General features: G+C 40.9%; 2 protein-coding genes across 6 annotated transcripts; one reads left to right on the forward strand and one right to left on the reverse strand.

Annotated features, from left to right (window-relative positions):
- The first annotated feature begins 503 nt into the window (after window positions 1-503).
- Window positions 504-12,463, forward strand: Ssb (small RNA binding exonuclease protection factor La). 2 transcript variants are annotated; one of them, XM_040745524.1, is made up of 12 exons: window positions 504-645; window positions 2,412-2,503; window positions 5,239-5,342; window positions 5,535-5,709; window positions 6,216-6,323; window positions 6,396-6,496; window positions 7,348-7,419; window positions 7,729-7,768; window positions 10,550-10,690; window positions 11,384-11,585; window positions 11,677-11,799; window positions 12,071-12,463. In XM_040745524.1, the coding sequence occupies exons 2-12, from the start codon at window positions 2,438-2,440 to the stop codon at window positions 12,157-12,159; spliced, it is 1,221 nt and encodes a 406-aa protein (XP_040601458.1). In that variant the 5' UTR covers window positions 504-645; window positions 2,412-2,437; the 3' UTR covers window positions 12,160-12,463. The 2 variants fall into 2 exon arrangements, with proteins under 2 accessions (XP_040601458.1, XP_040601459.1); XM_040745525.1 differs by having other exon boundaries at window positions 527-674.
- Mettl5 (methyltransferase like 5) lies at window positions 12,160-25,140 on the reverse strand. 4 transcript variants are annotated; one of them, XM_040745528.1, is made up of 7 exons: window positions 24,799-25,139; window positions 21,504-21,618; window positions 20,334-20,515; window positions 18,715-18,797; window positions 14,418-14,469; window positions 12,674-12,723; window positions 12,160-12,263 (listed from the first exon to the last, which is right to left on the reverse strand). In XM_040745528.1, exons 1-7 carry the CDS (start codon window positions 24,905-24,907, stop codon window positions 12,225-12,227), a joined length of 630 nt encoding a protein of 209 aa, XP_040601462.1. In that variant the 5' UTR covers window positions 24,908-25,139; the 3' UTR covers window positions 12,160-12,224. The 4 variants fall into 4 exon arrangements, with proteins under 4 accessions (XP_040601462.1, XP_040601463.1, XP_040601464.1 ...); XM_040745529.1 differs by having other exon boundaries at window positions 12,160-12,723; window positions 24,970-25,140; XM_040745530.1 differs by lacking the exon at window positions 14,418-14,469 and having other exon boundaries at window positions 24,799-25,140.
- Between the last annotated feature and the right edge of the window lie 761 nt (window positions 25,141-25,901).

A 25,901-nucleotide genomic window follows, 5' to 3' on the forward strand; every position in this document is an offset into this window, starting at 1 on the left:
GCAGGTGGATCTCTGTGAGTTCGAGGCCAGCCTGGTCTACAGAGCGAGTTCCAGGACAGCCTCCAAAACAATACAAAGAAACCCTGTCTCGAAAAACAAAAAATTATTGAAAAAGGCCAAGCATGGTGGCATACTCTTTTAATCCCGGCACTGGGGTAGGAGGTGGTGCGGGCAGAGGCAGGTGGATCTCGCCAGCCTGGTTGACAAGAGCACGTTCCAGGTCAGTCAGGGCTAACCCAGGGAAACCCCGTCTCGAAAGAACAACAAACAAAATTTAAAAACTAAAAGAAACGTCAAACACAACATAAGGTGGAAGGGGAGGCTCGGACATACTGTCCAGAAATGCTAAAGATAAATAAACAAACAGACTGCCTGCCGTCCACCTACACTCCGCCGGGCGCCTTCACAATTTCTCGGGCGAGAGAGGGCGGGACTCCGAGGATTGTGGGAGGCCGCCGCTACGGCGCACGCGCGGAGGGTCGCGCTGGCGGAGCGCGCCCCGTGGCCACGCCCACCCGCCCGCAAGGACTGCCGGGAGAGCCCCCATCTTTAAGCGCGTTTGGCTGGCCCGCGGGCGCTCGGAAGTGGAGCCGCTTCCGTCGTTGTTCTTGAGGCTGTGGTGACTGTGGGATCGGAGTCTTTGAGGTGAGCTTCTTGGAGGCTGGGGAGAGAAGGTACGTGGGATTGTGCTCTGCGTAGGCCTCGCCTTCCTCGAGTGCGGCCGCGCGGCCCGTGTCCGTGTGCGGGGCTGCGGCCCGAGGGGGCGCGGGCCTCGGCGAGGCCGCGGAGCGGGCCCCCGCCAGAAATGCGGCCGCCCGGGGCTTCCCACGTGGCAGGGGCCCGGGAGGGCCGGTGTGGGAGGACGCGGCTCTCGCGGGGCCTCTGAGGAGAGGCTGGCCGCATCCTTACGGCGTCCTTTCGGTTTGTTGCCTGCACCCTTTCGTGGCTGGCGGAAGGCGGATGTTCCGGACCTTTCTTGAGTCCCCGGGATGGTCGGTGCGGGTGAAACGCTACAGGCTTTCCGTGGGGGCTCGCTGCAAGCCGAAGAGGTGGGGGCCGCGGCGATGCGCTCAGCGACGCTGCCTTGGGATTTCTCATTGATTTCTTTTTCTTTTCTTTTTTTTTTTTTAAAGAAATGCCATTTACCCCCTTCAAAGCTGCGTCTATGTGGAAATTGTTTGGAAGTATCTGGTAAAACAATTCCAGAGTTGGTTAAGACCACAGAAGTGTTGCAGGGGCTAAATAGGTCGTTTTTGACGTTGTTTTGCAGAGGAACCTAGGTCTCTGTAGTAATGTGGTGGCTGAGACAAACCAGTACCTGAAAAAGTGAATTTTGAAATGGGTGGGACGTGTACCGAGTAGGTTCCCCCTCACACGACTTCCGTGGGTCTCCAGGTTATAAACCAGCATTTTGAGCATTGTCTCTAATATACCGGCGGTAACTCGTAACTGTATTCCTTTTTTTTTCCTCCTCTCATAACTGTATTTTACTGCTGCAGATACTCTTAATGAGCTCGTACACTTTAGTACAATACAGCTGCGTGCTTTATTTAGTAGAATCCTGAAAGCCAGTACGTCAGAAGATCCGGATTTCTAACAAACGAATATCTCTTTATGCCAGGATTGCTGTCAGGCTGTGAAACAGGAAACCGACTATAGAGTGAGCCAATGTATTAGTGTATCAGGCACACCTTCCCCTCCAGCTCCCTCAGTTTAAAGAGTTTGTGTATCCATGCTCTCAAGTTCCCATTTTTCTTATATTGTCTATAGTATGTAACCACCATAGCTTTTGGTTTTGCCTTATTTTTCATTTTTGCCAGTAATGAGTTTTGGTAAGTCAGCTGTAACTAATTTGAAAAGAAATGCAAGCTGTGCCAAGCAAATAGTATTGAGAGCTATAGGAATATACTGACAGGTTGTAATACTGATCTTTTAAAAGCTAGAAATGGTTGAGAAGTGGTTAAGTGGATACTTTTTCCTTCTGAAACTTACTTTACCAACTACACGAAGATAACAAAATAAAAGAGGAGGCAGGTGCTTTACTGAAAAGAATACCAGGTTATTGACCTTAAGTTTTCCTTAAGGTGTTGTGTTTTTGTATTTTGTTTGCCCCCTCCCCCCTTCGAGACAGGGTTTCTCTGTAGCTTTGAAGCCTGTCCTAGAACTCGCTCTGTATGTCCAGGCTGGTCTCAAACTCACAGAGATCCACCTGCCTGTGCCTCCCCAGTACTGGGACTGAAAAGGCATGGGACACCAACACCGGTAAGGTGTTGCTTTATTAAGATATATGAGAAATCATAGAAAAACAACTTGCAATATTAGAAATTCTTGAAATTTAATAAAAGTGGTGTGATTTTTAATCTGTTCTCTTGTCTTAATTATTTTTATAAAAAATAATCTCTTTTCTTCAGTGTGAGAAATTTTACAGATAGCCACAATGGCTGAAAATGGAGATAATGAAAAAATGGCTGCTCTGGAAGCCAAAATCTGTCATCAAATTGAGGTATGATTCTTGTGTTGTTAAATTGCAAAATTATACATTCCTTCAAAAGAAACGTAGGGCTTTGAGTTGAAAAACAGAATATTAAATGTCATACGTGGGCTTAACTTTGATTCTTGGAGTTAATGTGAACATATTTTATTGGGGCTAAGTCAGGAAATTCAAGAATTACATACAACTCCTCCCCCCAGATGATAAGTGAAACATTCTAGATAGAAAGCAACTGAGGAGAACTTTTAAAAATTGAGGTAAGGGTTCTCAAGTGTATCTCCCACAATTGATGGCTTCTTGCGGGGTGCAGGTGGGGGAAGATCAGTTTTCTCTGAGGGACTGGCCAGTGAGTATATGGGCAACACAAACTGGACTTTTTTTCTCCTTTTGTGGGAGGGTCACAGGTTGGGGCTTGGGCCTGGGAGGACTGGGAAGTGTTACTGGGGTACATGATGTGAAATTTCCAGATAATCAATAAAGATATATTGGAACAAAAACAATTTAAAAAATAATTATAGTTATTGCAAAAGTTAGCATCATTTTAGTAAAGCTTCTATTCTCAAAGTTCTGTTAGCATTTCAAATTTAGGCATTGTGTTTAGGTTGAAGTGTGTCAGTAACAATAATGGCTGTATGGTAAATTGTCTGTGACTTGTGTTCATACTATGAAATCATTGTTTATGGTGTATTGTTTTTGTTTTGTATTTCTTAACTGTTTCTTTTTAAATTATTTTTATGTGCATTTGTGTATTACCTGCATGTATGTATGTATGAGGGTGTCAGATCCCCTGGAATTGGAATTATGGACACTTGTAAACTGCCGTGTGAGTGTTGAGAAGTGAACTCAGGTCCTCTGGAAGAGCAACCAGTGGTCTTAACCAGTGGGCAATCTCTCCAGCCTGTGTTTTTTGTTTTCTTGAAAAAAATTGTGTTCTTAATAATTGTAGAGACAGTGCTGTTTGCTCTTGCTTAATGCTTACACCAATAATAACAAAGCTGTTGTAGAAAAAAAATGTTATTTCCACAGCCTGCAGCCTCAAATCACTCCCTCTAGATAGATTCAGGGTTAAAAATCTTTGCTTCAGCCGGGTGTTGGTGGCACACACCTTTAATCCCAGCACTTGGGAGCCAGAGGCAGGCCTGGTCTCCAGACCAAGTTCCAGGGCAGCCTCCAAAAACAGAGAAACCCTGTCTCAAAAAAAAAATCTTTCATGATTCATGTTCAAATTGTTTTTATTTTTAGTTTACTTTATGTGTATTTTGCCTGATGTATGTCTGTAGACCATGTACGTGGCTTGGAGCCCATAGTAGCCAGAAGTAGGCAATTGTTCGCCTAGGACTGGAGTTATAGATGGTTATGAGTTCCCATGTAGGGATGCTGGCAATTGAACTTGGGTCCTGTGCTGTTAACCTTGATGGAGCCATCTCTCCAGCCCCTAAAATGGTGGGGGGGGGGGCTTTTATTTATAAGAGTAGTATGAAATTCACAGTAAATACCCAGAGATAAGATTTCCTAAACATCCCCAACTAGAATGGCACATAATTTTTCCTTTCCTTGACCAGAGTTTTGTGTCACTGGTAATATACCATTAATAATCCATTCATCTAATTCTCTAATGTGTGGAATCTTTTAACTAAAACAGTTCTCTGATGGATATTCTTTTAAACCTGTCCTGGAACTCAATCTAGACCAGACTGGCCTGGGACTTGCACTTTTAAGCACTAAGACATATCTCTAGCTCCTCTACTGGTTTCTTTAAGATGGAATTCCTAGGAGGTGCTACATTGGCTGAAGCTATGTACATTTTATGCTAGTCTATTTTTTGAGACAGAGTCTCACTGTGTTACCTGCTGGCCTGGAATTCACTTTGTAGAGCAGTCTGGTTCCAAACTCATTCCACCTATTTCTACCTTCCTAGCACTGGGATTAAAGGTATTTTGGTTTAGGTTTCAATTAGTAATGTTAGACTTTTCTGTGGGTTATTTTGTTTTGGTTTTTATACAGGGGGTCTCTTAGTAGCCTTGGCTGTCCTGGAACTTGCTCTGTAGACCAGGCTGCCTACCAACTCAGGGATCTCCTTGCCTCTGCCTCCAGAGTGTAGGGATTAAAGGTGTATGTTATCACTGCCTGCAAGAATCTTTAATATATTTAGTTTACCTTTTTGATTCATGTTGCTTTTGACATTTCAAGTAATCATACTTGTTGTCTTTTTTTCTTTTAGTCTGGGGGGTAAACTCAGTTTCTCAGTCTTTTTCCCATATTGACTAGAAAATAGGGTTTTTTGATTTTTATTTACTTTTATGTGTGTTGGTGTTTTGCCTACATGTATGTCTGTATGAGGGTGTCAGATCTTGCAGTTACAGACTGCCCTGTGGGTGCTGGGAATTAAACCCAGGTCCTGGAAGAGCAGTCAGTGTTCTTAACCTCTGAGCCATCTCTGCAGCCCTGAAAAGGTATTTTTAATATATTAGATCTCTACTTACATTTGAGGCTTTCTATTCTAGTAACACACTTATTATACTAGTTTACTAACTTTTTTGTTTTCTTTTTATTGAGTTCTGTTATGTGTATTTCATTATAGTTTATTTAGGAGAAAATGCTTCTTGGGTCTTTTAAGTTCTAACATACATTTTTAAAAAATAGAACTTGCTGGTATAAAAAGTAGTTTTCAAGAAATGTTATGATTGAACTTATTATACAGTGCTCTAAGTGCTCTAACACCTGGAATACATTACAATTATTCACAGTATTACTTTGGAGACTTCAATTTGCCAAGAGACAAATTTTTAAAGGAACAGATCAAATTGGATGAAGGCTGGGTACCTTTGGACATAATGATAAAATTCAACAGGTAAGACCTTTTTGTTGGTTTGTTTTCATTTCTGGGAATCAAACCTAGGAACTTGATCATGTGCTGTCATTCAACTATGTTAGTTTTGGGACTAATAAACCCCAAAATCTTCAAAAAGTCATAAGTTCTCTGTTACTGTTGATAGCTACTACTAGATCTGCTTTTACATGTTTGTATGTGTGTGCTCTTCAGGCTAAACCGGCTGACAACAGACTTCAATGTGATTGTTCAAGCACTGAGCAAATCTAAGGCAAAACTCATGGAAGTGAGTGCAGATAAGACTAAAATCAGAAGGTCTCCAACCAGACCCCTTCCTGAAGTGACTGACGAGTATAAGAATGATGTAAAAAACAGATCTGTCTATATTGTAAGTGGATCTTCAGTGCGTTTCATATTTTATTTAGAAGGAAAGTACATGGAGTGAATAAGGATAAAGGCTCAGGACATGTTTGGCCCATTACTATGTTTTTGCAAGTGTAATTCTAAGCTTTTATCATTTTAATTCACATATGCTAAATCCTGTCTATTAATAGGTGAATTCTGTAGTAATTTTCATTAGTTACTTTCTAAATACATAGAAAGCTTTAAATACAAGGAAGTAGATTGAATAGTGTAATGTACCATTGCCAGATATCAGCAATTCTTAACATGTAAATAATGTTTTGTCTTTGCTCCAGCTGAGTTATTTTGGAGCAAATCTTAGGTGAATCATTTTATTGCACTGGAAAATAAGGTTGCTAAACAAGAGAAGGGACAGAAAGTTAGACACTTATGTTTCTGGCTTCATTCAAAACAGAATAAATCAGAATTTATTCTGGGAAGAATTGTTACCTGGGAGTCATTATTTGTACTTTTTTTCCCCACTTCTCACAGAAAGGCTTCCCGACCGATGCAACTCTTGATGACATAAAAGAATGGCTAGATGATAAAGGTCAAATACTGAATATTCAGATGAGACGAACATTGCACAAAACATTTAAGGTATGATTATTTCATATAGACTTTCTAGTTGTAAAATATCGATTTAAAGAAAATCTTTCTGTCCTTTTATAGGGGTCAATATTTGCTGTGTTTGATAGTATTCAGTCTGCAAAGAAGTTTGTGGAGACTCCTGGCCACAAGTACAAAGACACAAGCCTGCTAATACTCTTTAAGTAAGTCTTTTTGCTTGCTTCTCAGGCCACATGATTATTTGGAATTGATACAGTGGGGTAAGGTATAAACAGCAGCATCCCCTGTACAGTTAATATTATTTTTAGTATGCTCTGAATATAGGTTTGTTCAGGGTAATTCTAATAGTATTTTAAGAACATGAAAGTAGCTCTTAGTACCTTTCTAATCTTATCTATTTTCAGTGCGTTGAGGTATATATGTGCATGATGGAGGTGCACATGTGCTGTAGTGGGCAGCAAGGGGAGGTCAGAACAACTCTGTAGCCCGTTCTATCCAGTGATAGAACTCAGGTCACCAGTCATGTGCAGCAAGTGTGCTCACCTTCTCAGAGGCTCGGGCAGGAGGGTTGTTGGATTGAGGCCTGGGCTACGTGACAAATTCCCAGCCAGTGTGTAATAAACAGTAAGACCCTGACTTAGAATATCCCATCAAAAAAAAAGAAAGTGTATGGTAATTTTTGTGAAGCCAGGATTTCAAATATTCAAAGTAATTTTCAACTGGTCTATGGTTCATGAACCTACTTTAGGCCCAACCCTTGGGAGGCAGAAACAGGCAGAATCTCTTGAGTTCAAGGACAGCCTGGGCTATACAGAGAAACTCTGGCCAAAAAAAAAAAACAAAGATAACTAATTAAATGTTTGTTTGTTTATTGGAGATACGGTTTCTCTGTGTAACAATTCTGGTTGTCTTGGAACACACTTCATAAACCAGGCCTGCCTCTATCTCTTAAGTGTTGGGATTAGAGGCGTTCACCACCACTGCCCAGCACAAAAAGTAGTTTTAAGTCTTTTCTTTGTCTTTGTGAGCTTAGTCTGTGTTTTGTGTTTTTCAGGGAAGATTACTTTGCAAAGAAAAATGAAGAAAGAAAGCAGAGCAAAGTGGAGGCTAAATTAAAAGCTAAACAGTAAGTGTGTTAAATTCATGTGACACATTTGAATTTCTTAATGCTTTTGCAAGGTTAGCCAGTGGTTCTGGGATGAGCTGATGATGAACTTTGAGATGAGTGATAACTGGTTTATCATTATTGATAGTGAAATACTCGTCTTAGGATACCTTGATAACCTGGAAGCCATATTACTGGTGTTTGTATGATCAAAAAAGTCTAAGGACTTGCTTTGATCATTAAGTGGGTTGGTGGGAATGATGGAGGTTATTAGGGTTTTTAATGTAGTTAAGTTTAAACATACTATAATCACAACACATTTATTTTTAGAGAACATGAAGGAAGACACAAGTCAGGAAGTACTGAAACAGTAAGTATTAATATCTAATACATGGGTGAATGTTAGTGTTTTTTTGAGTTGGGGTGTGTGTGTGTGTGTGTGCTATTGTATGGAGGTCTGAGGACAGCTTTTCAGTTATTTCCTTCCCCATGTGGATCTCAGGGATTGAACCCAGGTTGTCAGACTTGGCATCTAGCATTTTTACCTGCTGGCCCCTAGATTTTATTTATCCAGAGATAAGATTTTACCATTGTAATCTGGCTGGCCCAGAATTGGCTTTGTAGACCAGTTAGGCCTCAGACTTGGAGTGGGAGTGATCAACCTGTTTCTGCCTCCCAATTGCTGGGATTAAAGGCATACAACACCATACTCTGCTGAAATAACTTGTTTAAATTTTTTTCCATTTTATATTTTAAAATAAATTTACTTTGTATCCAATCTGCAGTTTCCCCTCTCTCCGTTCCTCCCAGTCTCCCTCTGCCCCCCAATCAACTCTTCCTTTCTGTTTAGGAAAGGGCAAGTCTCCCATGAGTGTCAAGAAAATACTGCATATCAAGTTGCAGTAAGATTAAGCACCTTCCCTTGTATTAAGGTTGGCCAGAGCAACCCAATATGAGGAGTATGGTCTTGGGAACCTGTAAAAGAATTGGAGACAGCTGGGTGGTAGTGGTGTACACTGTTAATCCCAGCACTTGGGAGGCAGAGAGGGGTAGATCTCTCTAAGTTTTGAGGTCAGCCTGTTCTACAGAGTGAATTCCAAGACAACCAAGGCTGTCTCAACCCCCTCCACCCCCAAAAAAAGAAAAGTCATGAAACAACCCTTGTTCTATTGTTAGGAGTCCCACTAGAAGACCAAGATACACAGCTGTAACATATGCAACGTGCCTAGGTCATTCCCATGTAGACTCCCTAGTTGTTGGTTCAATCTCTCTGAGCCCCAATGAATCATATACATGTACATACATAATTTGCTGGACAGTGGTGGCGCATGCCTTTTAATCCCAGCACTCAGGAGGCAGAGGCAGGTGAATCTCCGTGAGTTCGAGACCAGCCTGGTCTGCAAGAGCTAGTTCCAGGACAGTTTCCAAAGCCACAGAGAAACCCTGACTCAAAAAACCAAAGCAGGCCGGGCGTTGGTGGCGCACGCCTTTAATCCCAGCACTTGGGAGGCAGAGGCAGGCGGATCTCTGAGTTCGAGGCCAGCCTGGTCTACAAGAGCTAGTTCCAGGACAGCCTCCAAAGCCACGGAGAAACCGTGTCTCGAAAAACCAAAAAAAAAAAAAAAAAAAAAAAAACCAAAGCATATGTATATACATATACATCTAAAATTATATAAAAATTTGTAAATTTTTTGTGTATGTTGGAGGCTAGGAGAGGGTGTCCAATCCTCCGAAGCTAGAGTTGTATGTATGAGTGGCAGGCACAGTGGATGCTAGGAACTGAACTCAGTCTTTAAAAGAGCAGCAGGTGCCTTTAACTATTGAACTACCTCTCTGGCTCTCCTGAGAACAATTTTTGCATGCCAACCACAGCTTCCCCTCCCTTCTCTCCTCCCATCCTCTCTCCACCTCCTTTCTATCCTTCCCCATCCACTCCTCCTCAGTTTCTATTTCGATGGGGTAAGTCCTCCCAGGAGAGTCAACAAAGCATGGCATATCAAGTTGAGGCAGGACCAAGCTCCTCCCCATTGCATCAAGGCCGACCAGGCATCCCACAGTAAGGAATAGGTTCCAGCTCATGCATCAGGAATAGTTCCTGGTCCCACTGCTAGGGACCCCACAAAAGAGCAAACTACACAACTGTCACCCAAATGCAGAGGGCATACGTGGGTCTCCTTCGGCTCACTGTCCAGAGTCAGTGAGCTCCCAAAAGTCAACTAACTGTCTTTGTGTTTCCCCATTCTGATCTTGACATCCCTATGCTTCCCTGTGGATCTGCTTCTGCTTCCATCAACTGGATGAAGATTCTATGATGACAATTAGGGTAGTCACCAATCTGATTACAGGGAAAGGCCAATTCAAGTACCCTGTCTACTCTTGCTGGGAGTCAGTTGGGGTCATCCTTGTGGATTCCTGGGAGTTTCCCTGGCACTGAGAATAAGATTTTTTTTTAATTTGTGTGTGTGTTTGAGAATGTTTTGTCTTACGTGTGTATAGGTTCCTAGGGTGGGCAGAAAAGGGTGCCAGGTCCCCCGGACCTGGAGTTACAAGTGATTGTGAGCCATCTAAACTGGCAACTAAACTTTGGTAAACTGGAGTGCTCTTAACCCCTATGCTCCCTCTCTAGAGTTAGTTTTTTTTTGCTTGTTTTTGAGACAAGGGTTTCTCTGTATGTCGCTTTGGAGGCTGTCCTGGAACTCCATCTGTAGACCAGACTGACCTTGAACCCACAGAGATCCACTTGCCTCTGCCTCCCAAGTGCTAGGATTAAAGGCATGTGCCACCATCGCTCGGCTAGAATGAAAACTAGTGTGTGTGTGGTGTTGGGAATGGACCTGTAGTCCCCTTAGGCCTCTAACCATGTATGAGAGACTGTGTATAAATGATTCTACCAGTGTCATTGCATTAGTTATACACAAATAATATTGTCTGGGATCGTTGCTTATTAGAAGATAGTTAAACTCACCTATTGAAGAAACTTAATAAAATAAAGTCATTGTTAAACAGGATGACAAAGAAAAACATACTTTTACACTGTACTAAAATAGCACTGACTTCTCTTTTTTCCTTATGTAGGTATAGAATGATGTGAGCCATTTTGGTGAGGTTGCTCTTAAGGGAACCTTTTGATGGCCTTGTATTATTTTTGTAGAGACCTCTAGAAGGAAAGATGGGATGCTTACTGAAGTTTTCAGGTGACTTGGATGACCAGACCTGTAGAGAAGATTTACACATCCTTTTTTCAAATCACGGTGAAATAAAATGGATTGATTTTGTCAGAGGAGCAAAAGAGGTTTGTGAACATCTTTGTCCTTATTAGTCTATAGAACATTGTTAGAAGATGAAATTACTAGGAATCAGTTTTTCTTTCAAACAAATTAAAGTAATGTATAAAGCATGTTGATTAAAATAGTTAACAACTGGCCAGGTGTTGGTGGTGCACACCTTTAATCCCAGCACTTGGGAGGCAGAGGCAGGAGGATTTCTGTGAGTTCGAGGCCAGCCTGGACTACAGAGCGAGTTCCAGGACAGCCTCCAAAACAATACAGAGAAACCCTGTCTCAGAAAACCAAGATATATAGGGAGGGAGGGAGGGAAAATAGTTAATAACTCAGTCATGTACTTTTGTCTTTAAGTCCTTTACTGGGTGTGATGTCTTGTTTTGCATGTCAGATGGGTAATGTGCTGACCTTGTACCAAAATTTGTAGGACGCACATGTCCCAAAAAAGGCATGATAAACCGAAAAAAATCCTTGGGGGTAGGTAGGAGGGTATTAGTATAAATAAGTTGGTATTGGTAACTGGAGTTTACTTTTTTTTTCTTTTGAGACAGGGTTTTACTTTTAAAGCATTCCTTCATAATATTCAATAAGATACATTAAAAATAGCAATAATAGATATGCTGGCGTTGGGGAATAGCTTTGAGTAAAGAAATTGTCAGACTAAAAACTGAAGAGTGAAACATTTCTTTTTTCTCTTTTTGTAGGGAATAATTCTCTTTAAAGAAAAAGCTAAGGAAGCACTTGAGAAAGCCAGAAATGCAAATAATGGTAACCTACAATTAAGGAACAAAAAGGTGACTTGGAAAGTACTAGAAGGACATGCAGAAAAAGACGCGATGAAAAAAATCATGGAGGATCAGCAAGAATCACTAAACAAATGGAAGTCAAAAGGAGGAGGAGGAGGAGGTAATTATTCTACTTTTTCATTAATAGTTGGTTACTTTACCTCATTTTTGCTTGAGAATTTTTGACTACGTTCTCAATTGTGTTTCTGCAGGCCGCAGATTTAAAGGAAAAGGAAAGGGGAACAGACCTCCCTATGCTGGGGCACCCAAAGGAAGAGGACAGTTTCAGGGAAGGAGAACAAGATTCGATGACGATGATTATCATCATCGACGAGGTAAGTCTTCCTCAAATCTCTGGGAGTGGTCTCTGTACTTGATAAGACATTATTTCTCTGTGAGTGAGTCTTGATTCCTCTGTGCTGTTTCACAAATGAGAGGTTGGTTAAAAGATAACTTTAAAGGTCAGAAAGACTGTGCACTCAAGGAATAGCCTTTTCTCCCGGAAGGGAAATTGATAATTTTTTAAAGGAAGCTGTCAGTGATTGTAGTCAATATTAATACAGCAGTGTTTACATTGATTTTAACAAATTATTTGTGATTGTATAGGACCAATGAAAAGAGGAAGAGATGGAAGAGACAGAGAAGAGCCTGCATCAAAGCATAAGAAAAGAGAGAATGGTGCTAGAGACAAGTAGTTTAGTAAGCAATGTTTTTATTCATCTTAGTTAGATTTTAAGCTGCGTTTTGTCTTCGGAAGCTTTTAAAAAGAAAAGCGAATTAGGTCCACTTCAATGTCCACCTGTATAAAAAGAAAAAAATTTGTTTTACTTGTCTTTTTTTTTGTTGTTGTTGTTATCCAAATGAAAGTTTTTTAAAATGTATAGTTCTGTTTGTGTTTGGATGATTCAAATATGAAAAGGAAGATTCTTCCTCTTAATTGCCTTTGTAATATGAGAATGTATTAGTACAAACTTGTAAAATATATGCTGTATAAAAATAGCCAACCGTTTATTTTTTTCTTTTTTTGCTCTTAAAACTTTTCACAAAGTACTTCAACTAGAATATTGACTGCTTTGGTTATGGGCCCTTTTCACAATTAACTTATCTAATCTCTCAGGCTGGCTTTCTATTTACCCATGCAAGAGTGGAAAGAACTATTGCAAAGCTTTTGAATACTGAATGTACACAGGCCACAATTGGGAAACTTACTGTTTTCTTTTTATGAAAGTTGTATAATGCTGGCAGGTCATATCGAAGCTCTGTAAAACAAGCCAAACATTCACTTTACTTTAAAAGTAAATGCTAGTACGCATACCATTTTACATTCATCACTTTGGACATATCTTTGTATACTTATGTGTCAAGTTATGCATGGTGTTCCTGCTATTTTGATTACATGCCAAAATTTGAGGTTTTGGAGAATAGTTAAAAGAATTAACAAGTGAAGAAAAAATTCTATGGAAATAATAAGATGTATCTATAGCTTGATATTTTCCTGTCCACATTTTAATAATGTTTACTCCTAGTTACTTTTTCCACTAGCAAAATGAAGGCTCATTTTTCACATTCCTTTCTAATTTATTAGATAAATTCTCTGTACTTTCACTATTGACCAGTCGTATCTTTTATAACTTCCAATGTGATTCTAGTCCTACAGGTCAAGTCATTTGGGAATCTTGTTTAGCTGCCAACTAATTCTGTCTGTGTAGGCTCAGGGTTGTTAATAATAGGAAGGCAAACAGGTCTTTATAAACAATTTAGGTAGATGCTTTAACACCATAGGACCAATTCAAGGTAAACTCATAGCTAGGCATGGTGGCATGTGCCTTTAATCCCAGGATTGGGAAGCAGAGGCAGGTAAGGCCTAGTCTACATAGTACGAGGACAGCCAGAGATACACAAGAAATGCCTCCAAACAAAAATGTTCCTTTTATTGCACATTTTCCCCATTTTTCTCTTGTGTGTGCTAAGCAAGCATACACCCCACTGTTTATAGTTTGTTTCAAGCTTCTCTGGGTGACTTCTATGACTTCTACTTTCTAATGGTTTTCCTGTTTTGATGCTGGCAAACTTAGTAAAAAGGAAAAAAATTAAGGCATCTCTTATAACACTGTGGATGTTTATGACCCTTCAGAAAAGGAAAGGTTGGTGTTGTTTAGCTATGTATCAAGCATAAATCAATGGCATTTTCAGGTAGGCCTACCATGTTCAGGCCCATGTTTTCACTTACTGTTGGTAGTAGTTAGTCTTCTGTCAGGGCCTGGATGACCAAGTACCTTGGTACCATTACATTTTTTTTTAGAAATGCATAAATAGAGATAGGTGCAGGCCAACCTTGGTCAATGTTTACCCTAATTAGTGCATTTCCAACCTATTGCCGAACTGAATAACATTCCATAGTATTTTTTCAGTACCTTAAAAATTTAGGCCGGCCGGGCGGTGGTGGCGCACGCCTTTAATCCCAGCACTCGGGAGGCAGAGGCAGGCGGATCTCTGTGAGTTCGAGGCCGGGATGGACCGATAGCCTCCAAAACAATACAGAGAAATCCTGTCTTGTAAAAACCAAAAAAAAAAAAAAAAAAAAAATTTAGGCCGGTGGGTTGGAGAGATGGCTCAGTGGTTAAGAACACTGACTGCTCTTCCAGAGGACCCAGGTTCGTTTCCCAGCACCCACATGGCAGCTCACAACTGTCTAACTCCAATTCCAAGAGATCAGATACCTTCATATAGACACATACAGACAAAACACCAATGTGCATAAAATAAAAATAAATTTTTAAATTTTGGCTGGCCTGTTGACTTTTTAAATAGGGTTATAGACAGGTGGTAGTGCTTCATGCCTTTAATCCCAGCACTTGGGAGGCAGAGATAGGTGGATCTTGGAGTTCCGGGATAGCCTGATCCACAGAGTGAAACCCTGTCTCGAAAAAAAACAGGGTTGAGATAAGCTTACCTGCAATAATTTCTATCTTGACTTTCCATTCTGCAGCTTTCTTCTGAATATGCTAAAGACAAATAATACTTTCATATGAGTTGATGTTTAGATCTGTTAATGTTTGAGATTAAAATTACAAAATTTTCAATAAAATTAGACTCAAATTTTAATTATATAAATGCTTTTAAAAGCTAGGAACAGCCGGGCGTTGGTGGCGCACGCCTTTAATCCCAGCACTCAGGAGGCAGAGGCAGGTAGATCTCTGTGAGTTCGAGGCCAGCCTGGTCTACAGAGCAAGTTCCAGGACAGCCTCCAAAGCCACAGAGAAACCCTCTCTCGAAAAACCAAAAAAAAAAAAGCTAGGAACAATGTGACTTTGCTATTTAACTGAACATTATGTAATTGAAAACTGAAAAAAATCCATCAAAATCCATAACATGAACAACTTTCACTAGTGAATAACAGTTCTATGTCAACAGGTCATTCAGTGGCAGGATGGTAGAGAAAAGCATGGTCTGGAGCCATGGCCTTTGGAACTGCAGTCCTACTATACTTAGTACCTAACTAAAGTAGCCCTGGCTAAGTTATTCGTTCTAGACCTAAATCATTTTCCTCATCTGTTGAGCGACGTGATCTGATCAGAATTGAAGTGTTCTAAATAGTGCTACTACACATCACCAAATATATTAGCTATAAGTCTAAATTTTTGAACCTCTTCACAAATAATTCTTCAATCTGTTAAATTACATTTCAACTTCAATAGAAATGAAGAGGTTAAATTATATATGTATAATAGTCCAGGAAGGGGTGAGAAAATTTGGTATTATATACATTTTGGTCATATTGGTAGTCATCTTTGTGATCAAATTGATAAAATACTTTCCCCAATATTTTAGGTTCAAATATTTCAAATACTATAACTTTCTGCCTATTGGTTCCCCTCCCCCCAAACGTTCTGGATGTATTTCCTTCCACTAAAGATAGTTTGGCGGCTAGAGAGATGGCTCAGTGGTAGGTGTATTTGCTGTGTAATCTTGAGGAGAGTTAAGACTCTGGTCACAGTCTGCCAGGAAATACTTTTTAAAAAAGTTTTATCAGTTACATCAGATCTATACTGTGAACAGCTAGTCAAATACTTTTAATACACAGTTAAGGAACCTGGAATAAACCAGTGACAATGTTTGTTCTAAGTAATCCTGAAGTGAAGTTACAAGCTTGTGTATGTCTGTAGCATACAGTAAAGGACTGTCTTAATAAATGAAGAAAATTCATTCTTCTCAGTGTATACTGTACTCAATAAATCCATCACTTAAATTGGTTACTTTTCTGTCCTTAGTGAAAAACTTATTAAACCTGAAAAAGTAATGCTGATAATTTTGCCCCCAACCCCATAGTGGGGGAGTGGCAGGACCAAATAACAAAGATGGACTTAGCTAAATTTGTGTATCACGTATGCCTGGTGCCCTCAGAGGTCAGAAGATAGCATTGCATCTCCTAGGACTGAAGTGACAAGACAGTTGTGAGCCATCATGTGGGTACTAGGAATTGAACCCAGGTCCTTTGCAAAAGCAACCAGTGCTATTCACCATGCAGTCATCTCTCTAGCCCCTTTACCATTTTTAGGTGTGTGGGTGTATGTGGATATATGAATGTTGAATGCAGGTATATTCAGAGGTGCCAGATCCCCTGGAGCTGTCATACAGACTGTTGGGAGCTGAACTCTGATTCTATGCAAATGCAGCAAGTACTCTTTATACTGAGTCACCTCCAGCCCAATTGATGGTTGATTTTAATTGTCAGTTTGAGACGATCTAGAATCCCTCAGAATGTCAGTGGGGGATTATCTAGATTGTTTGCCTGTGGGTAATATTATTTGTTTTAGTTTGCTTGTGTGAATGTCTGCACCATGTGTATTCTTGGTGCTCTAGATCAGAAAGCATTAAATTCCCTGGAACTGGAGTTATGGATGGTTGAGAGCATCATGTGGGAGCTGGGAATTGAACCTGGGTCCTCTGCAAAAGCAACAAGTGTCTTAACCGCTGTACTGTCTCTCCAGCCCCCTGGAGGATTGCTTTGATTATGTTAATTAAAGTAAGAAGAAAGACCAAGTCCATTTTGAGCAGTACCATTCATTTCCTGAATTTGGATCCTGAAATGTCTAAGTGTAGAGAACAAGCTGGGCACTGACAGGCATGCATGCGTTTTTTTTTTTTCTCCTGCTCCTGACTACTGCTTAAAGTTCCTGCCTTGACTTCATGGTGAGGATGGACTGAAACCTGGAATTGTAAGCTAAATCAACCCTGTCTCCCCTAGGATGCTTTTTGTTGGGATTTTTTTTTTTTTTTTTTTTTTTTTTTGGTTTTTCGAGACAGGGTTTCTCTGTATTGTTTTGGAGGCATGTCCTGGAACTTGCTCGGTAGACCAGGCTGGTCTCGAACTCACAGAGATCCGCCTGCCTCTGCCTCCGGAGTGCTGGGATTAAAGGCATGCGCCACCACCGCCCGGCTTGTTGGGATATTTTATAGCAAAAGAAAATGAACAATACAGAGATTGAATTTAGGTCAGTAGGCTTGCTGGCAAGCACCTTTACTGGCTGAGTCATTTTGACTTAAATTTTTTGAGATGGTGGGTGGCAGTGGTGCATGCCTTTAATCCCAGAACTTGGTAGGCAGAGGCAGGCAGATCTCTGTGAGTTTGAGACCAGCCTGGTCTACAAGAGAAACCCTGTCTTGAAAAAAAAAAATAGAGACGGTGTCTCATGTATCCCAGTTTGCCTTGAAACTTCTTAGGAAGCAGAGAAGCTTGAGCCCATACTCCTGCCTTTACTTTTGAATGCTGGAATTATGGGGGTGTACCACCAAATCTGGCTTATATGTGATGGCGCTTAAATCCAGGGCTTTGTGAGATGGTCTAATGTATACAAGCTTAGCCTTTTGTAATTAAAGATGACCTTACATGTATTATCTTTTGGCATCCACCTCCCAAGTGCTGGGATTATAAGCATGTACCAGCAAGCAATGTTATACTTTTACAGGGGGCTATTAGATTACCATATACCCAAATGTATCCCTCTGACCTGGATTCTTTGCTGTGGGTACGTGTATGTACATGGCTATAGAGATCAGGTTGACCCTTGGTTTCTTTGTCATTTGTTCTTTTTGAGACAAGTGTGGTGAAGACAACGAGGGTGGGAAGAGGGCTCAGCAGTTTAAGAGCATTTGCTGTTCTTCAAAAAACCTGGGTTAAATTCCCAGCACACTCAGCAGATCACAACTTCTGTAACTCCAGTTGAGGGATCTAATGTCTTCTACTCTTCTCTTTGGACATGAGGCACACATGTTATGCACAGACATACAGGCAAAACACTCATACACATAAAATTTAAAGAACCAAATGTTTACATATACAATTTCAGGTAACAATAGTAAATGACAACTGATAATTAAATATGCTAGATACAGACATAAGTATTCCATAAATGTGCCAGACATGGACCTAAGTATTTCATAAAAATATTAACTCATTTAATCTAGAAGTAAAGTGTAGTCTAATTGTATTTCCTAAAAAATCATCATTGCATAGTATCGATAATGGTACTGAAGCCCAAGTTCTGTGACCAGGATTACAGCTAAGAGGAAGTACAGTTTATGTGTTAATCCAAGACAGTCGGTCTAGTCATTATGTTACAGTAACATTCAAATATTAACTCCTCCAGTGTCCTGAAAATAAGTAGTCTTGTACATGGTAATATATGTGCTATATGCTGGCAGAAAGGATAATAGAAGTTGTTTTTTTCTCTTTTTAACATTCATATATTGTGTGATGTGTAGCTGAATCTTCTACAGCACACGTGTGGGTTCTAGAGATCACATTTAGGTAGTCTTCCTTGGCAGCAAGCGAGTCCCTTGCCTAGACCTATTTTGCTTTAGGCCATGTTTTTAAAAATCAGCCCTTGGGCCAGTGAGATGGCCCAGTGGGTAAAGGTCACTTTATGCCAAGCCTGATGGATCTGAGTTTGGTCCCTGAGATTCTCACAGTGAAGAGAACTGATTCCTGAAGGTTGATCTCTTATCTCTACATGTGTGCACTGCCACATACACACACACACCTATTTAAAATAAACCTACATAACAAAAAATATGCATACATATATATTGGTTTTTTTGAGGTGGTTTCTCTGTATAGCCTTGGCTGTCCTGGAACTTACTCTGTACATCAGATGTCCTCCAACTCAGATCTGCCTGCCTCTACTTCCCAAGTGCTGTGATTAAAGGTACACGCTACCACTACCATAACAATAATGATTTAAACTTACTTCTCTAGTTGAGGATTTGTGTAAAGAATATACTGCTGTTCTTGCCATTTCCAAAGCAGTCTTCAGAAAAGCCATATCTGTACCTGTGAAGAGTAAAAAAGAAAATTCATATATATATATTTTTCCCCTTCCCCAGACAGGGTTTCCCTGTGTAGCTTTGAAGCCTGTCCTGGAACTCGCTCTTGTAGACCAGGCTAGTCTTTAACTCACAGAGATCTGTCTGCCTCTGACTCTTGTGTGCTGGAATTAAAGGCAACCACCAATATTTTTTAAAGATTTATTTATTATGTATACACTGTTCTGCCTGCATGTCAGAAGAGGGCACCAAAACTCATTATAGATGATTGTATTATGTATTCTTAGCAGAGTAGATTAAATGAATAGGATTAAGTAGCATTCTTTCCAAACTAAAATTTCTTCACATTATTTCTTCAAAAAGGGTACAGATAAAATATTCTGGCAAAACAATGGTTGGAGCTGGAACAGTGGTTCAGCATTTTAAGAGCTTTGTTTGCTCTTCTATAGGGGACTTGAGTTCAGTTCCAGCACCCACATGGTGGCTCACAACCATCCATAATTCCAGATCCCAACTTATAAGTATCTGACATCTGACTTCCTCAGACATGCAAAGTTACACACAAACATAGGCTAAATCCTCATAGATATAATCTAAAAACTTCAAAAACACTATGGACTGGGAAGATGGCTCAGTTTTTAAAAGCACTGGCTGTTCTTCTAGAGAGCCCAAGTTTGATTCCCAGCAATCACATGATGGTTCATAACTGTAACTCCAGTTCCAGAGGCTCCAATGCCCTTGCCTTTTTGGACACTGAACACATGTGGTACAAAAACATGCAGGCAAAGCACCTATACACAAAAGTAACAATAAATCTTAAACTGGGTCTGGTGGCATACACCTTTATTTAACTCCAGGATTCAGAAGGCAGGGGAGGGAGTTTGGGATCTACAGAGTTCCAGGAAAGCCAGAGCTACACAGTGAGACTCTGTCTCAAATAAATATTTAAAATAAAATCTGATGAAACCAAAATTAGGCTGTTAGAAAAAAAATTGGACTAACGTAAAATTTAATATTCTGAGTAACTTAGAGGAGAGAATGAAGAATGCAAACTAGTCAAAATAATCTTGGTGGTGTGGTGCTTTAAACTGCATGGTTTTTCCTTCGTATCTTTCCCACAGTACACACAAAAATAAGCACAGTGAATCACTATGGGCATATTTTGAAACCTAAAGCCGTTAATAACAGGTTTTAGAAGCTGAGAGTGTTTGCCTTCATGATAGAGAGCATCTGCTCAGCATGCATGAGACCCCCATTTTAGTCCCTGGGACCCTCTAGAACCCAGTTTCTAAAAGAAGAAAAATGTTTTAAGTTTTGTAACCATGGGGGCTGATCAAATCATTCCAGTTATTAATCAGAAATAAAAGTACATTAGTACAAATCTATAAAAATAAAGATTACATTTTCCAACTGAAGATCAAATGTGAATTTTAGTAAGTATTAAAGTGATTGGTTAATTTAATAAACAGTAGTAATAAAAAAATCACTTAACCCAGATCACTGCTCTATAAATATGAGAATATGCTGCACTTTTATTACTAACCTTTATTATTTTTGGTTCCAAAGGGAGGATTCATAATTACTGTATCAAATAACTTGGACATTCTGTTAGATAACGAGCACACATCACACTGAATCATATCAACATTTGTTAACTCAAACTCTTCCACACTCCTATTAAATATTTCCAGTGCATCTTCATCTATATCAAATCCAACACACAACCTATAAATATAAAATAAAACGATTTATTTATAAGTTCCTAGTTAAAAAAAAAAAAGAAAACAGTGGTAGCCCCAGCTCACAAATAACCCCAGAGAAGCTTGAACCCTCTTCCAGAAATAGATGGAAGCAGATGCAAAATCCACGAAGTGAAGGAGGAGTGATAATACGAACAAAGGGTGGGGAATCAGCTAGTGAGAGATCACTGACTCAGGTCTGACAAATGGGAAAGCTGCATAAGACTGAACTAGATTGCTTTAATAGAGGTGACAATGGTGTGACTGGGACAATATATGAGGCTACTGGAAGTAGGTCCAAGATCTAACTCTAATGCACAAACTGACTTAGTGGAGTCCATTCTATATGGAGAGATACCATGCCCAGCCTAGACATGGGTGTAGGGGGTGGAGAGGTGCCTTGGTCCTGCCTCAACTAGATGATGGGACAGACTTAGTAGACTTCCTAGGGGAGGCCTTACCCTCTCTGTGGAGCAGATGGGAAGGGGGAGGGGAGTAGAGGGAGTGAGAGAAGGGAGAGGGAACTGGGATTGGAAAAAAAAGAGTTAATAACTTTAAAATTCCATAGTCTTTACAAATTAAAGAACATTCTTATTTCAGTCTCAAAAAAAAAGTGGTATTTTAACATGCAATTTTCAACCCAATTAAAGTTTTTTGTTGTTGTTGTTGTTGTTTTTCTTTTGTTCTTTTTGTTTTTTGAAACAAGGTTTCTTTGTGTAACCTTGACTGTCCTGGAATTTGCTCTGTAGACCAGGCTGGCCTCAAACTCACAAATCTGCCTGCCATTGCCTCCTGCCTGAGTGCTGGGATTAAAGGTGTGCACAACCACCTAGCTGATTTATTTCTTAAGTGACATTTTTATCTTTAGCATACTCAAAATGTACTCAGTATCAAATTATTGCTCCTCTCATCCTATGAATATATACATTTACTTAAACCATGCCATATCCAAATAGCAAAAAATGATCACTTACCCTGCTCCTAACATCGAAGCCCCAATGCTAAGTACTCCACAACCACATCCTAGATCTGCAACCACTTTATTTTCAATGTCATCATATGTATTATGGATTGTATAGAGCATGCATGCTAGAAACAGTAAAAATAGAACATTAGTGAATAAGTTAACAAACTTACTACTAAAATCGAATGCAAATGGCTCTAAAATAATCTGTCTTCCCCCAACATGGAGCTCCAGGTTATTTGTTTTCCAGTTTAGTTCTTAAAAATACAGTGTAATAACTTGGTATTTAGGAAGAGGCACTGCAAAGGAAGATTATACACATCAGTGGTTCCCACATACTATAGAACTATGTCAAGTTTCTGCTGACAATGCCAAGATTGAAAAAGATGCTCAAAACATCTGCTCTGCACAGATCCATAGATGTAGATTTCCTTTGATGCTGAGATATTTTTATGAAAGATTAGTTTTATGAACGATTAAATAAGTCTATCATTCTTGGTCAAACTATGTTTAGTAACCCTGTATTATATCTCCAGAAGTATTTTGAAATTCCAGCAAGTTGGGGCTGGCAACATGACTCTCAGTGTGCAGAAGTACTTGCTGCGAAGGCTAACAGGCCTCGTTCAGTCTCCAAGACCCACGTGTGGATGGAAGTAAATAACCAACTGCCAGAAGTTCTCCTTGGACCTGACTGAGGGCAGACTTGTGTAACCTTCCAATAAACAAAGGGCACAGAACTTATCACCAGAAAACAGTTATCACAAACTTCTGCATCTACAGTATAGACTAGAGATACTTTTTAACTGTTGTTTTGCCTGCATGGATGTGCACCATGTGGTTGGTGCCCATTGAGGCCAGAAGGGGATATTGGATACTTCCTAGGTTTGAAGTTACAGTTGTGAGCTGCCATGTGGGTGCTGAATTGAACCTAGGTCCTCTACAAGAGCAGCCAGTGCACCTCAATGCTGAGCCATCTCCCTACCCAGACTTAGTGGTGATATCAATAGATGCGCATATTCATAATCTATAGCAGAGATCTGATAATAGAACAAATAATCAGGGCAGAAGTGGCTGAGATTACATGGAGTTCTCAAAAACAGACTATATTAAACACGAATAACACCATCAGTTTTTCCTTGTGTGTATCAGATCTCAAGGACTGCTACCTTCACTAATGTCTGAGGACCCAGAACATTCATTTAAAACAAGCAAATACTGGGTGATGGTGGTGCAGGCCTTTAATCCCAGCACATGGGAGGTAGAGGCACTCAGATCTTTGAATTCGGGGCCAGCCTAGGTCTACAGAGATAATTCTAGGACAACTAAGGCTACATTAAGAAACACTGTCAAAAAATCAAAACAAAACAAAAACCATAGGAATGCCGGGAGGGTGGTGACACAAGCCTTTAATCCCAGCACTCAGGAGGCAGAGGCAGATGGATCTTTGTGAGTTCCAGGACAGGCTCCAAAACAATACAGAGAAACCCTGCCTTGAAAAACCAACCCCCCCACCCAAAAAAAAAAACCATAGGACTGGACGGATGGGTAAGACTACTTTTTCCTCTTGCAGAGGAGATGGGTTTGATTTTCAGCATCCACATGTCAGTTCACAAACATTTATAATTCCAAATAATAAAAAATATTTAAACCAACTATGGGATACTTGCTTACTATTGCAAGTACTTTGAAACTCATATCATGTGCACATTACAACCAGGTGTGAAAAACTGATTTATTGATTAATTGATTTTGAGACAAAGTCTCATTATATATAACCCTAGCTGGCCTGGCTATATGGTCCAGGCTGGTCTTGAAGTCACAAAGATCTACCTGCCTTTGATTCCCAAGTGCTAGGATTAAGGGTATGTTCCACATTCCACCATAGGCCTCTAATTTTTATCTTTTTTTTTTTCCTTCAAGACAGAGTTTCTCTGTGAAGCCCTAGAAGTCCTGGTACTTGCTCTGTAGAACAGCCTGGCCTCGAACTCACTGAGATCTGCTGGCCTCTGCCTCCTGAGTACTGAGATTAAAGGTGTGCACCACCACTGCCTGGCTTCATTTTTGTCTTTTAAAAATTGAATTTCTCCGGGCGTTGGTGGTGCACACCTTTAATCCCAGCACTCGGGAGGCAGAGGCAGGCGGATCTCTGTGAGTTCGAGACCAGCCTGGACTACCAAGCGAGTTCCAGGACAGCCTCCAAAGCCACAGAGAAACCCTGTCTCGAAAAACCAAAAAAAAAAAAAAAAAAAAAAAAAATTGGATTTCAGCTGGGCAATGGTGGCGAAAGCCTTTTAATTTCAGCACTCTGGAGGCAGAGGCAGGCAGATCTCTGTGAGTTCAAGACCAGCCTGGTTTACAAGAGCTAGTTCCAGGACAGTCTCCAAAGCCATGGGGGGACGGGACGGATAGGTACGGATAAAAACAAACAAAAAACTGGATTTCATGATAAAACCCTACAACCAAAAGGCTGTAAGCAGTTACACTGAGAAAGCCAGGGACTGGCTTGGTAAGTGGCTGGCTCAGTTTGTACTGTCCTTACCCTGCGAGCACTAGAACCAGAGTTCAGATCACCAGCAGTGACATAAAAAGCCAAGTGCGGTGCTGCAGGATTATAAACCCAGCTCTAGGGAGTGAAGACGAGGATCTTGGAGCCTTGCTGGTCAGCCTTTTGAGGCGAATGGGTAAGCTCTAAGTATACACTAAGACCCTGACTCAAACTTATGAGGAGCAATTGAGGAAAACACCTGATGTTGAACTCGAACTCTGCCCTCCACACATGCAGACACACGGACAAACACACACTACATACATAATAGAGAAAACTAGTCTTAATCTGAACACGGTTAAATGCAAATCTTTGGTTGCAGCTATGATACTATTTAAACACATGTATTCTCCATGAGTTTTATTGGCAGCTTACAAACAGCTATTTTGGAACTGGAAACGATTCCCCTTTGCAGGTACTCCCAACCAAAGGAATTCTGCTGTCTTCCCTGCTACTCTGTAATAGGTGTTACATATGGATGGATTCGGCTGTATTTTCTCCTACACTCAGTATCTCTCTTTGGCATCAAACAAGAGGCTATTTGTTAAAAATGAAACGCATCTTCAACCTAACACAAGCATGTAACTCTGGTTTCTTGTACGTATCTACATACAGAGCAGAGAGACTCAACACAGGAATCCTTGTCCAATTAAAGGTGTGGGATTTCTCTAGAACAATGTTAGATCCACCACCACTTATTTTCATCATGAACTGGACAGGAATAATCCCAGAAGAGGGCACGATGAACCAGCCGCCCTACCTGCAATGTGCGGCCTGGTGGGATACTGTTCTAGAAGTAACTTGGGCTTTTCGAACCCATCCACTTCTTGCAGGCGACTCTCTAGTTCCTTAAGCCTTAACTTCTTCATTGTTTTTATTTTCAAGTTTGGGCTCCCAGGGCTTACAGCACAGGACCTGCAAGGAAATCTACCTCTCCAGCGGTGCAGGCCGGGGGCGAGCAGAGTATTTAGGATTCAGTGAGGGAATCCCTCAGACCTCTCGGGGATCACCGCTCCGGGCAGCGGGAAGACGCAGGATTGCACGACGAAGCGACTTGTGGATCCTCTCGGGTCCTCCCCGCAGCGCCGGAAGCGCCAGCGCGCACGCGCACACTCTGCCGGCGCCGAGCTGCAACCTCTGCCTGGCGCCGGGGTTCCGCCGAGGAACCGAGTGGTTTTTTGGTCCTCCTGGGAGCCACTGGAAGAAGACGCCATCGTGTGCGGTCGCTAACCAGCCTTGACGGCCCCTGGGAACGCCAGCTTTGTCTTGAGTACCGATAGCCGCCCAAAGCTTGGGGAAAAGAGTTGAAGGCGATATGGGACACTAGGCCAGTGTGACCTTTTCTCTGTGTTTCTCCCAAGTCTCAGATCTACACCCACTGAGGCTTCCTTCTCCATTCAAACGCTCGACTTTAACTTCGTGTCTCTCTCTCTGGGGCATCGTGTTTCTTAACAGTTAGTGTTGTCAGTGAAGGCAGAAGGAAAAAAAATCCAAAAGAGAGTTTAAAAGAAAGAACCTGTCAGCGTGGGTAGCGCACATTTTAGTCTCAGTACTCAGGAGGATCTCTGTGAGTTCGAGAGCCGCTTGGTTTACACAAAGTTCCAGGTCAGTGAGGGCTATATACAATAAACAGCCGGGTGTTGGTGGTGCACGCCTTTAATCCCAGCACTCGGGAGGCAAAGGCAGGCGGATCTCTGTGAGTTCGAGGCCAGCCTGGTCTACAGAGCGAGTTCCAGGACAGCCTCCAAAGCCGCAGAGAAACCCTGTCTCGAAAAACCAAAAAAATAAAATAAAAAATAAAAAAATACAATAAACAAAGAATATGATTGTGGTATCAAGTGAGGGAAACATGATAAGACTTGT

This window comes from Mesocricetus auratus, unplaced genomic scaffold (assembly GCF_017639785.1).
Source record: "Mesocricetus auratus isolate SY011 unplaced genomic scaffold, BCM_Maur_2.0 Super-Scaffold_100004, whole genome shotgun sequence".
Lineage (NCBI taxonomy): Eukaryota > Metazoa > Chordata > Mammalia > Rodentia > Cricetidae > Mesocricetus > Mesocricetus auratus.